This window comes from Microtus pennsylvanicus, chromosome 10 (genome assembly GCF_037038515.1).
Source record: "Microtus pennsylvanicus isolate mMicPen1 chromosome 10, mMicPen1.hap1, whole genome shotgun sequence".
In the NCBI taxonomy this organism is placed as follows: domain Eukaryota; kingdom Metazoa; phylum Chordata; class Mammalia; order Rodentia; family Cricetidae; genus Microtus; species Microtus pennsylvanicus.
Window position 1 is genome coordinate 13,728,778 of NC_134588.1, and position 13,409 is coordinate 13,742,186.

The window sequence follows — 13,409 nt, forward strand, 5'->3', positions numbered from 1 at the left end:
AAAACATTATCACCAGGAACCAGACTGTGCCTGGGACATGAGACATGGCACATTGGGACCCCAGTCAACTGACTCAAGCGTGCTGAGAAAGCTCACTAGTATCTGCGTCCTGGCAACCTGTCAAACCCTGCCTGCTCCCACTCCAAAGTCTCACTTCTCAGAAGCAAACAGCCAGTAAATGATTCTGAATTAAGCTTGTCTGGGTTAAGGTGGGCTAGTCAGTTTTGACACAGTTGTGAAAAAAATACAGCCTAATTTCTGTTCAAATGCACCAAATTTACTGCCTAGATTCTCATTAACTACTGTCAAGGGAAAAGCAGATGGACAAGATAAATTATGAAAAAATTATTTTTAATGTACAAAAAGACTTATTTACAAGTTGAGACTGTCATCTCAATTTATAGCATGTAGAAAAAGCTAAAAATGTTTGGCAATATAAATTTGGCTGGACGATTCACCCACAGTGTATTCAGGGATGGCGATATCTACACAAAAGAGATAAAAATGGAGAATGGGAAGTCAGGGTCTATGTCAGGCAGTGAGGTCCCACCACTGGAACCACAGACCCGTGGGCGTGGCCCAGAGCTGTCATTTGGAGTCGGTCTTGTCTCTAGATTGTAAACAGACAGGTTTGCTGTCTTAGGACCCAGAAGTCCAGACTCTGCTAAGAAGTTCCTCACTGAAGCCAGAGCCATGGTCAGAGGGAAGCTCTGAGTCGCGAGGTTTGGTTTGGCAAAGTGTCTATGAACTCAAAGGGAGAAGTTTTGGATGGGGTGTGCGCAGGTGTGTGGTGGGGAAGAGGCATGGGTCCCCCTGCAGGGTGTTCTCGACTGATTCTTTCTGCAGGCAGTTTCCAAATGCCCCTTCTCATCTGGGGCCAGGCCATACCGAACAAGAAAATTCAGTGACTAGTTCCTCCAAGTCCAAGAATCAATCCTATGCCCTCTCACCCAACCAGAAACACCATGCATGTCATTGGTCGATGCCAAATAACATGGAGAGGAGGGCAGAGGTCAGGGGAGTGCAAAGTACCGAGACAGCACGTGGTGGTTAGGTGTGGACAGCTGGCCACCCACATAGTGTGGAGGAGCCCTAGAATTTTCCATGGAGGGTGGTAGTGCACGGGAGAAAGAGGACTGGGTAAACATGCAACTTGCTCTTTCCGTGGACGGTCTCTTCACCTTGGTCCATCCCCAGCCCACAGCAACCCGAGGAATTAGACACAAGTGTTCTTCCCAGGAGGGGCACCACTGTACGCTTCCGAACACTGTAAACAGGAGAGGCCCCTGGGGGCTTCTGGGCTTGTCCCAGGTAGCAGTTTATTTCCTCATGATACGTATTTTATTAATTTTTCTCCACTCAGGAAATCTTCGGGTCCCGTTGTGCCTAAGGGAATGGAGATGCTAGCAGTAACTGAGAAGACGCTGTAATATCCAGCAGATATACCTTTCTCCTCCGTGGTAAGCAACCTTGGCAAGCTTCATGGAAGAATCCGGGGAAGGCAGCAATCCCTTCTCCTTGCCAGCGGCAGAACGGCAAACCCTTCTCAGAGCAGAGTATCCAGCATGGTCTCAGATTCAAACCCAAACGTGATTCCCCGTCCCTCTTTGGGCCTGTACTTAGAAAGCCTTGGCCAATGCACTCTCTCATTAGCGGAATGGCAGAGGCAAAGAAGCCAGAACCAAGTAATCCCATAAACACCAAAGGCTGGCGAGCATTGTGTAAACGGGTTTCTTTCTGAACGAGACTTTATGAGTGTTCCGAAAAATATGTCAAACAGCAAAGAGGATGCCCCTAAAACTTTCCTTAAAATATTTGCGAGTCTGGACCAGCCATTGCCCAAGCCTCTCAGACCTCATTAACACTTTTTTCTCACAAAGAGATCAGACTCTCATGTTCCAAGAAGCTCAGGTTGCTCGGGTCCGCTCTGGAGCAGGGCCTTTAGGTCATCATATTTAAGAACTTGTTCTCTTCAGCCAGGCTGGTGAGCATGGAGCTCATGTCCCCGACAGCCATGTTGCTGATGCCTGCAGGGATGGAGGGCAGTGTCAGGGAATTCCGGGGTGTGGTGAGGCGTGAGGAATTCTGGGAGAGATTGTGGAGAAGGGTGGGGCTCAGTGCACCAGAGAACAAACTCGAGTGATCACCATCATCCATGATGGCATCAAAGTCAATCTGGGGGGCCTCCAGGAGCTGGGAGTCCACAGTGCTGGACACCTGGTTGACCCCTGGTGAAGGCAGAGGCTGGGGCTGGATATTGTCTGAGCAAGCTTGTGGTTGTGGTGGCTGGGGCTGCATGGCTGGGCAGCCCCCATTTTGTTCATACATGTGGATCTGGCCATAGTAGTAGAGTGTGTTCTGGTCCTGTGACCGCCCTGTGTCCTGAGATGGCTGAGGGGCCAGGGATACCATGGTCCCTGCTGTTCCCTTGGACATAGCTTCTGCCGTCTCTTGGTTGGCAGACGTGACCATGGGTTGGCCAGTGGTCCTGGCATACAATTGCTGTTGCCCGGCACGTACTGCGCGGTGACGGCTGGCAGTGTTGGGCTCAGGGGGTGGCCGAGGTTGCAGGAGACCAAAGCCAGTGCTCTGCGGGGACTCCATGAAGCTAGGCTGGTGGGAGGACAGAAGGTTGGAACTCTGCTGGTAGCCTTCCTGCTGGGGATAGCTCAGAACCGCATGAGATTGGGACAACCCAGGCAGGGATGAATTGGCCATCCCAAGCTCCCGCTGATGGCCACTTATCATGGTGGCATTGGAGACAACGTCCATTTGTGGAGGGAGTCCCAGGTGGCTGGGCTTGGCTGCCATGTTGCTGCAGGAGGGAGAGAACTGGTTCAGCTGTCCACTAATGTTCGGGCTCAGCTGGGGGTGGGTCTGGCTGTAGTTGGCCTGAGGGCTCAGGGCGGCAGGCACACTCAGGCACTGGCCGCCTGTGGTCGGCTGTCGAGGCTGTTGCGTGTAGCTCCCTCTGGCTGCAGAGGTGGCTCCAGGAAGCTGGAGGTGTGGCTGGGTGCTGTCTAGACCTCCTGGGCTGGTCTGCAGGGCTTGTGGGCTATATCCTGAGTACTGGCCAAAGGCTGGCTTCTGCTGAACCACAGCCAGATTGCCATGAGGGAAAGGAGGTGGCTTCACCTGAGTGGGCAGGGCGTCCATAGTGCCAGAACTCACCTCATTCCACTGCACAGGCATGTTGCTCTTACTGATGTTGGAGGAGGGGCTGTAGCTCAGCTGGCAGCCCCCCAGTCCAGGAGCAGAAGGACCCACATTGGAGTCGGCAGCTGCTAGCCTACGGTGGCCCTGTAGGCCAGGACTGGGCAGTTTAGAGTTCTCGGGGAAGCCAGTGCTTTCTGCGGGATATCCCTGTCGTGTGCTGTCATCCAAAGAAGCACTGGTGTGGGCCTTGATGTACTGGACCACATCGTCTGGCAGCACCAGCTCATCTTCCACCAGCCCCAGATCGGATTCAAGTCCTGTGCCATCTACTCCGGCAGCCATGGCCTCCATCATCACATTCTCAGTGATACTAGGGGGTCTCGGGGAGTAAGTGCTGCGAGTCAGGCTGCTATCCATGCCAGGGTGGCTCTGTAGATGCGGGCCTCGTCGATCGGTGCAGGGCGGCAGTGAACCTGGATTCATGTTATGGGTACTGTGGAAACGCTGCACCCGAGGCAGAACCAGGGGGTCCGGTCGCCGCACAGGATCACTGGCCCGGCGCATGCTGCCGCCTGGCGCCTCGTGGGGGAAGGCAGGAGCTGCGCCCACATAGCCATGGCCATGGCCGTGACCGTGGCTGTAGGCAGGCCCATCGCTGCCACGCCGGGGCCCCAGTGGATGTGGGCAAGCGCCAGGGAGCGCACGCTCGGGAGCATCCAGTAACGCCAGGCGGGTGCGGAGGCTTACACGCTCGAGGCCGGGCAGCGGTGTGGGTGGCGGCCCACCAGTGGCCGCTGCGTACTTGGCACGCAGGCTGTACTGCTGCGCAGGCGTAAGGTTGAGCAACCCTGGGCTTCCACCGCTGCACTGGCTGGCCTCACTGGAGCGCCGGGAGGCGTCTGTGGAGATGGGGTCATAGGAGTCTGCTGAGCTGGCATTGTGCGGGCGGCCGGCACCAAGAGGTGAGGCCTCACTGGAGCGACGGCTGGAGAAGTACGGGGAGATGCCAGAGGAGCGGCGGCTCACAGTGTAGGCCGAGCTCACGGTGCTGGTGGAGCTGTCCCTTCGTTCCTGCAGCTGGCTCAGCATCGTCGCCTCAGTCAGCTCTGGCAGCCGCTGGCTGGGCAGCAGTCCCGCTGGCCCACCGCCCCCAGTGCCATTGAAGCTTTCCAGGACAGAACCTAGGGAAGAACAGAGGGGTCAGAGGAGGCCAAGAGCTGTGTTCTGCGGGACACTTAATTCCTGGTGGTGTTAGTCCTACGGCTACATTCCCAAACCAAAAAAAATCACCTATATTTTATTCCGAGTAACCGGTTCCTCTACCTTGACCAGGCTGAGCCTAGAGCCCCAGCACAAGGCCAGGTACACAGCAGGCACTCAATAGAGAAGAATTCTGGGTATAAGATGGGAAGGAGGAAGGCAGGTGAGATGGCATGATGGTGCTTAATCCTACACTCGGGATGCAGAGGCAGGCAGATCTCTGGGTTCGAAGCCAGCCTGGTCTAAAGAGTGAGCTACAGGACAGCAGGGCTGCACAGAGAAACCGCCCCAGTTTCTTTAGCTGTATATAAACTGCACCTGCACATATGACAGTTACTGACATCAGGGCTCAGGAGGGCCTAGCCCATAGTTCCTATATCCCCACATGGAGGGTGTTTCCCCCCTTGAAGACAAAGGTTTTAGATACCCCAGGCTGGCTTGTGACCAAAATGACCTTGAGCTCTTGATCCTGCTGTCTCTATCTACTGGGCGCTGGAATTATGGGTGTGCACCACCACAACCTTGATTCGGTGCTAAGGACAACTCAGGGCCATGAGGATAACAGGCAAGTACTGGACGACGTCTGAGCCGCATCTCCAGCTCTTGCTGTTTGATTCATTTCTATTTTGAGGCAGGATCTCCCAGTGTTGTCTAGGCTGATCTTAGAGGGCAGAGGCCAGTCAAGGCCTCTCATAACCCTTTAGGGCTGAGATGGGCAGACAAGTGATCACGTCCCCTATGACCAGGGATGAGATGAAGTGGTGACCTGAGCGGAGACAGCTGTCTGCAACCCAAGAGATCCCAGCCCTGCAGAACTCATGGTCTTCTGCCAGCAGTCCTTCCAACAATGGGGCTACTGGTGTGCCAGTGTGCTCCATCGTGGGTGGCAGTGCCCACTGGCACTCCAGAGATGCTCTTGGCGATGAAGACCCTGCCGAGCACCACCTCCTCCGTGAAGCCCCCCTGCTCTTTCCTGTAGAAGGTACCTGCTCAGTGCCCCAGCTCCCCAGCTCTCTGTCTTTGTGGCTTGCCCTGCACGTGAATCTGACTGTGGCTCCTTTGGGATGGCAGCCATACTGCGCTCCTTCCTCGAGCCTTTGCCATGACACCTCAAATGCTGAACAGCCAGGTCAGGACGGAGCTGTAGCAGGGTCTGCCTGTGTTTAGAAGGTGACAGCGGCATGCTGCATGAAGAATAACATGCATGTTGCAGCCCACAGACCTGAACTAAGTTTTACTGCTGCCTGGGGTTTGGGTGGGGCCCCTCCATCTCTCTGAGTCTGTTTCCTTTCCACGTAGCACAAAGTCGGGTTGAAGTAGCCAAGTGCAGAGAAAGCTTAGCAATTGGGCTTCACTTGGTTGACACTATACACACTCCTTTACCAGCAGAACACTTACACATTTGGAGCTTACGCCTGCACTGAACTACACCCATATCCCTCTCCAAACAAAAGAACCTGGTCACTTTGACTTCTAATTTCCCATTAACCCTTAGGAACCTTTAGTGGCCAAACATATTCTGAAATATAGCTACAACCAAGGAACCAGGCTGATCTGGCCTTAGCTTGTTTGGGGTGCCATAAACAGTAAGGTAAACTATATTCTTTGAGTGAACTATCAGTGACCACCCCCTTCCCGACACCTATCATGTTATACATGACTGAGTGTGCATATGGATAAAATCAGGACAATGAACTAAGGCTTATATAACCCAAGGCTGCTAATCAAACTCAAAAGACCATCTACACCCTGCCCCTAGCAACCCGTCTCCTCTTTCTAGAGGAAGTCCTGGGCAATAATCAGGAACTCTTGAGCTGTGTAAAGTGGCCTGTACTCATACTTCAGTTCTGAATAAAATGTGTCTTTTTTTGCTATTTCTGTGGGCTTCTTTAGTTCTTTCTCCCTCTCTCTTTCTCTCTCTCTCTCTTTTTCTTTCTTTCTTTTTTAATAAGACATTGAGAACCTGAAACCATCGATCTGTCTCATTGTGAGTAGTCAGTAAGACTGCAAGGTGCCTGGAGAGAAAACAGCCCCAGGTTCTCTCCTAACCTGGGCTTTTAAGCCTGGCATCACTCACCATTTGCTGGGAGGGGAGGCAGCTTGGTGTTGCGGGTGTGCGGAGCTGGGCCGGCCCATGAGCAGGAATCTTTGAGTGACTTGAGTTTCTCTCTCTTCAGCTGCTCAAAGCGATGCATGGTGGTCATGTGTTTGCGCAGCTGCAGGCCACCAGTGGAGGGGGCGGCCAAGGCTGAGGTGTCAGCTCCTGGAGACGGGTCATCCAGTGCCGTCAGGTCTCCCAGACTTCCTGGCCCCGTCCCCGGCATCTCCACGCCACTGTCATTGTTGGGGGCACTGCCCAGGGGAGAGGGCTCGCTGCTGCAGGATGACTGGGCCCCGGGGCTGGACTGACACAGCTGTAGGGACAAGGCAGAAGGCACAGGCTCAGAGGGTGTGAGAAGTCGTCTGATCCTGAGCCCACCCCACATTCATACCCTGCTGTGTTTGATTGGGCAGGGACAGGAGGAAGCAGGGAACGACTTTGAAGAGACACTTGCGACCCATCCCTTGTCTGCCTGCAGGAGATGGTTAAGTCCACCCTTGACCTTCTTTCCCAACGATGAGATCGACCCAAACTGCCTTCTACATGAGCAAGGATTTGTCCTATTGTAAGTAGAAGGTGACTACGGTTACCCAGAAAGAAGGTACTCAACATGGTACCACTGATGTGCCCACAATGAAGTGAGGGATAACAGAAGTCTGGCGACTTGCTGGCTAGGTGCCTCCTACTGCACAGAGTGCTCTCTTTAGGCCAGGGGAGGAGCAGGGAGCTAAGGCGTGTAGCCATTGCCTGCACGGCCACTCCACACTGGCTACATATCAACTTGACAGTCTAGACTCACCTAGGAAGAGATTCTTGATAAGGAATGATCTAGATCAGATTGGTCTGTGTGCATGTCTGTGGGGGACTGTCTTGATTATTAATGGAATGTAGGAAGACCTAGGTTGAATGTGAGTGGTGGGTCCTGAACTGTCGGAGAGAAGACAGCCAGCTGAGAAAAGCAGCAGACAGCGCTGCTGCAGACTGCGGATGTGACACACTTAGCTGCTTGACTTCCTGCCTCGACTTCCCAGAAATGATGGGTAGGGATCTGGAATTGTAACTCAAATCCTTTCCTCACACTTGCCATTCCTGGCTTTTTGCTGGAGTATTTGCTGTAGCCACAGAAATGAAAGTGGAATACTTGGCTCTCCCTCTGGGCTGGGGTGGGGCCGGCAAATAAGTCAACACCACAGCCCTCTACAGCATCCAGTGTGGCCTGAGATTGGCCCCAGAAGCAAACCCTAGATGCAGTAGTTTAAGGCTCATTTCTGGATCAAATGCCTTCCCTGTCCCTGCCTCTTCCTTGGGAAAACACAATAATAATACATGCCCAGGTTAGTGGAGATGCTTCCAGCCAGCAGGACTCTGTAGGCCTTGATCACGGTGCCCTCCGCTAGTCTTTGCTCCATCTAGCCCAGACTCACCCCTGCTCTCCCTTGATCCCCAGACCTCACCCCTGCCCTCCCTTGCTCTCCAGACCTCACCCCTGCCCTCCCTTGATCCCAAGACCTCACCCTTTCCCTCCCTTGTTCTCCAGACTCACCTTTGCCCTCCCTTGCTCCCCAGACTCACCCCTGCCCTCCCTTGATCTCTACCCTTACCCGCCTTCCCTTGCTCTCCAGACCTTGCCCCTGCCCTCCTTTGTTCCCCAGACCTCATCCCTGCCTTCCCTTGCTCCCCACACCTCACTCATGCCCTCTCTTGTTTTAGATTCCTTGCTCCCCATACCTGCTGGCCTCTCTCTTGCTGCCTACCTCTACCTACTGCCATAGCGTCACCTCCTTCTCCAAAGATCAGTTCTACCTCTGCCCAGTCAGGGGCCTGAGACAATACCCCAGTCCACCCTCTCACCCTGGGCACCCGCACCCCCACCCCATTCCTCTGCTCACCTCAGTAGCGTCTATCCTTAGGGGAGGTACAGTTGGGAAAAAGAGGTGGAGACAAAGAACAGGTGGTTAGAACGAAAGGAGCAGAGGCTAGAGTGGGGACGACATAGACACGGACAGAGGGGTGGGAACCCACAGTGGTACCCAGGTTCTGGATGAGGAGGCAAACATCCTGTGCAGAGCATCACGGAGGAAGGGCATCCCGAGCCCCAGCCTCAGTTGCCCAGCAGGAGCTGGGTCAGAGAAGGTGACTGAAACAAGACAGGTTTCATGAGGGGGTGCAAGGTGATAAAGGAGGAAAGTTGGGCTGGAGCAAGGTGGGGCATCACTCCATTCTGAGAAGGGGGTACCTTAGCAGAACCCTCAGAGGGGCTGGGCTTTTGGGCCTTGTGCAGAGCTGGGGAACTGCCCTCTGCCAGTTGGGCACCCAGTTCTGTCTTACCCCAGAGCTCTCTGTCTTGATGGATTTGATATGCAGGCAGTCCTCCACAGTGTGGCTGGTGCTACTGGCCTCCACACCGTCCTCAGATCCCCGGCCACCGGGCTCGCCACTGGCCTCATTGTCCCCATTCTCTTTGAGCAGTGGTGCACGGAGGTGCACATCATTGCGTTGCTTCTTAGTGACATGGGCGTCTGGTCCATGGACCGTCTTCACATGCTTGCGGAGAGAGCTGGGGTCTGTGTACCTCTTGGTGCAGCCCGGGATCTTGCAGATGTAGGGTTTCTAGGAGGAGAGTCAGGCCTGGGTTATGGATGGGGGCCCAAGGACAAACTCTAAATGGGTGCAATGCCTGTTCTGAAGCCATTCTACATTCCCTGGCAGCCCTGGATGGCACAGGGACTAAGGGCTCCAACATCTTCACAGTCTATAGATGGAGTGCACCAGGTCAAGCCCACAGGAGCCTGGCCTCTCCATATACCTGGTGTACTTACTACCCTTGCATGTGGAGGAGGTGCACTCTCAAAAGAACTCTTGCCACAAGAAGCTGGTGACACAGACCAGAAAGAGTGTGGGAAAGACCCACATGCTCCCCCAGGAACCGGGACTAGGATTTCAAGCTCATTAGACCTTTCTGTCTCTGTCAAAAGCAGATAGGATCAAGGAAACTTCCAGTCACATGGCCATGGGGTGCACACTCGAGTAACTGAACATCTAGTCTCTGTACTAGGATTGGTTACACTCAAATCCACAGACACAAACCACCACATACATATTCCTAACCCTGCACATATCTTCTTCACACATACATAACATACATACACACATATAAACCACCCTCACTTGCCGTGGAACAATTTTTGTATGCTGTAAATATGTATTGCTCTCATTGCTAATAAAAGGCTGATTGGCCAATGGCTAGGCAGGAGAGCGGGGGAGGGGGCAGAAAGAATGCTGGTTAGAAAGATGGAGTCAGTGGAGTCATGAGCAGATGCAGAGAGAAGCAAGATGAACATGTTGTGTTGAAAGAAGGTACCACCACATGGCAGAGGGTAGATAAGAAATACAGGTTAAGTTAAAATGTAAGAGTTAGCTAATCACAAGCCTGAGCTGTCAACAGAACATTTATAATCATTAATAACTCTCTATATTGTTATTTGGGAAGCGGCTGGCAGAACAGAGCTGATTGCTGTCCTGAGGAAAAACTCTACCTACTTGCACTCATATCTACGCAAACATGGGTATACCTACAAACCACTTGGCCCCACATACTCATATCTACGCAAACATGGGTATTCCTACAAACCACTTGGCCCTACATACTCATATCTATGCAAACATGGGTATACCTACAAACCACTTGGCCCCACATACTCATATCTATGCAAACATGGGTATTCCTACAAACCACTTGGCCCCACATACTCATATCTATGCAAACATGGGTATACCTACAAACCACTTGGCCCCACATACTCATATCTATGCAAACACGGGTATACCTGTAAACCACTTGGCCCCACATACTCATATCTATGCAAACACGGGTATTCCTACAAACCACTTGGCCCCACATACTCATATCTATGCAAACACGGGTATACCTGTAAACCACTTGGCCCCACATACTCTTATCTATGCAAACACGGGTATTCCTACAAACCACTTGGCCCCACATACTCATATCTATGCAAACACGGGTATACCTGTAAACCACTTGGCCCCACATACTCATATCTATGCAAACACGGGTATTCCTACAAACCACTTGGCCCCACATACTCATATCTATGCAAACACGGGTATTCCTACAAACCACTTGGCCCCACATACTCATATCTATGCAAACACGGGTATACCTGTAAACCACTTGGCCCCACATACTCTCCATATTGGCACCCACCACGTACATACAAACGCACAACACACATGTAAATACCTCCATACATGTATACATGTTCCCATATGTACATGTGCAAAAAGTACATATATACAGATATTTATGTACCACCCTCACACATAAGCACATATATACCCACTATATGTTAATATTCCAATACACACAGATATAAATATGTAACATATCTTATTCCCACATCTATACATGTGCATATAAATACACACATCTTAACACCAACTATATACTTCTGTCCACACATACATACCCATATTCCTCCCAAGGCTAGCTCCAGTCTAGAAAGACTCTAAGGGGCCCAGAAACCTTTGAGAATGCCTCTAACTTCTGACATGCACTGAAGAAAGGTCTCTTTGGGGCCTATGCTGTATCTAAGCTGTTAGAAATACTCTTTTTCCCAGGGCTGGAGAGATGGCTCAGTGGGTTAGAGTACTTTTGCTTCCAGGTCCTTGCAGAGGACCTGGGTTCAATTCCCAGTACCTATATGGTGTCTTGCAACCACCTGTAACTTTAGTCCCAGGAGATCTGACCCTGTTTTCTGACTGGGCACATACATGATGCACACACACAGGCAAAACATTCATATATAGGCAAAACATTTATATATATAAAAATTACACACACACACACACACACACACACACACACACACACACACAGGTCTGCCTGAACCACAGGGATTGTATAGATGAGCTGTGACTGGGAGTTCCTGTTGAGTTCCTTCCTTGGGTCTCTTAGGCCTGCCCAGGAGCTCCGTTTGCTCTGGGCTCTGAGCAGGCAGTTGGTAGCCTAGTGGAGCCTACGCGATACCTTCCTCTGGAGCAGGAGCTGCCACATGGACAGAGGGCTGAAGGCATCAGGGCAGCTGTTCTGAAGGCAGACACCTACTTGTGGGTAAAGCAATGGCCCAGCATAGTTTCACAGCTTCAGAGAGGCCAGCCAGCCTGGCTCCCGGCCTGTGGCACCTCTCTGATTGCCAGTTTCCTTATCTGTGACCCAGGCAGCAGAAGCCATTCAATGGCCAGAGAAGCAGGGAGCAAACTACATGTCAGGACATGCTTACAACTTGAAAACCGGGAAGCTCTCCGTGTGTGTTATTTCTCAGGAACCATACACCTACATTTCTGAGAAGGGTCTCATTGTCCTGGATCATGCTCAGCTAGACTGGCTGGCCGGTGAACCCCAGGGACTGCCTGCCTCCAACTCCCCAGTACTGGGGCTATAAACATATACTACGATGTCCAGCTTTAAGAGCATTAGTTTGGATTTCAGTTTCTGCAGATGGTGGCATCTGTATGTATTACAGACACGAGGAAACTGAGGTGCGGAGTGTCAGTGTACCACGGAGCTTTATGGAGCATGTGCTGTTTCGGGGAGAGGCTACGGTGTAAAGAGGGAGCCCTGCTGGTATTGCAGGACTTGTGTAAGGAGAGGGGCTGGTGGGGGCGGAGGCACCTGGCACATGGTTTGTGCTGGCTAGCTTTATCTATATAGTATCATGTGGGGAAGAGAGTCTCAGTGAGAGACTGGTTTGGATTGGCCTATGGACATGTCTGTGGGTGTTGTCTTAATTACGCTAATTGATAAGGGAAGACCCAGCCGACTGTGGGCAGACCACTCCCTAGGCTGGAGGCAGTGAACTGGATGACAGCAGAGATGGAGCTGAGTACCCGCAATCAAGTAAGCAAGCATGCATGCGTTCATTTCGCTCTGGACTGCAGATGTGGTGTATATAACTAGCTGAGATTTCTGACTTGACAATAGACTGTAACCTAGAATTACAGGTCGAACTGAGTCCCTTTTTGTCACGGTAACGCATCACAGCAATAGAAATGAAATAGAACAACAATCAAGGGCAACGCATTCACACATGGCGGGCCCATCCCAGGCACGAGTACGTACCTCATTGGAGTGAGTGCGGTTCTGGTGTTTGGCACGGTCCGAGGCATTGGAGAAGGCCTTGTTGCAGCCCTCGTGCTCACACACATACGGCTTCTCCCCCGTGTGGGACCGCAGGTGTGTCTTTAGGTTCTCCAGGCGAGAGTAGGCCTTGGAGCAGCCTTCAAACTGGAAGGAGGTGGATTGGTCAGAAAGAACACTCCACAAGCAACTCAGGCAGCTGGACTCAGGGGCTCCCTTCCACCCCTCCATCCCATTCCTTGCTCCCTCCTGGGGCACTCAGTCCCACTGTGCACCCCAAAGAATGCATGATGGTGGTAATGACAGTTACTCTCTCCTCTAGGAACACTGGAAAGGCTGAAAGCGTAAGGCAAAACTCAGATATATCAAAGACCTCGACAGACGAGCTTTACTGTGAAATACATGAGCTCACATGTGTGGCATTTATATAAACAAAAGCACACATTTATAAGCTGTCCAAATCATCACCTTCTACAATCTTGTCAGCAGTATGTGAAGGTTCTGATTTTCCACAGCCTAGCTCTTAACTGTCTTTTGTTTCGTTATGGGTGTTTGGTCTGTACTTATATCGGCACACCACACGTGGCCCTGGTGTCCAAAGCACCAAGAAGAGGGTAATGGATCCTCTGGACCTGGACTTACGGCTGATCAGGAGCTGCCATGTTGGTACTGGGAACTGAACCTGGGTCCCTTGAAGAGGTGCGACTGCTCTGAAATGCTGAACTATCTCTC

The 13,409-nt window shown here is 52.0% G+C and overlaps 1 protein-coding gene across 1 annotated transcript in view; it reads right to left on the reverse strand.

The window, feature by feature from the left end:
• Positions 1 to 330: 330 nt before the first annotated feature.
• The window catches only part of Gli2 (GLI family zinc finger 2), a 284,190-nt gene continuing 271,111 nt past the window's right edge, over positions 331 to 13,409 (reverse strand). Inside the window, exons 11-14 of the mRNA XM_075987716.1 lie at positions 12,660 to 12,824; positions 8,846 to 9,127; positions 6,494 to 6,830; positions 331 to 4,337 (exon numbers count right to left, since the gene is read on the reverse strand). Of these exons, the coding sequence (XP_075843831.1) occupies positions 1,942 to 4,337; positions 6,494 to 6,830; positions 8,846 to 9,127; positions 12,660 to 12,824 (3,180 nt within the window). The 3' untranslated portion in view covers positions 331 to 1,941. The remainder of the gene's footprint in view (positions 4,338 to 6,493; positions 6,831 to 8,845; positions 9,128 to 12,659; positions 12,825 to 13,409) is intronic.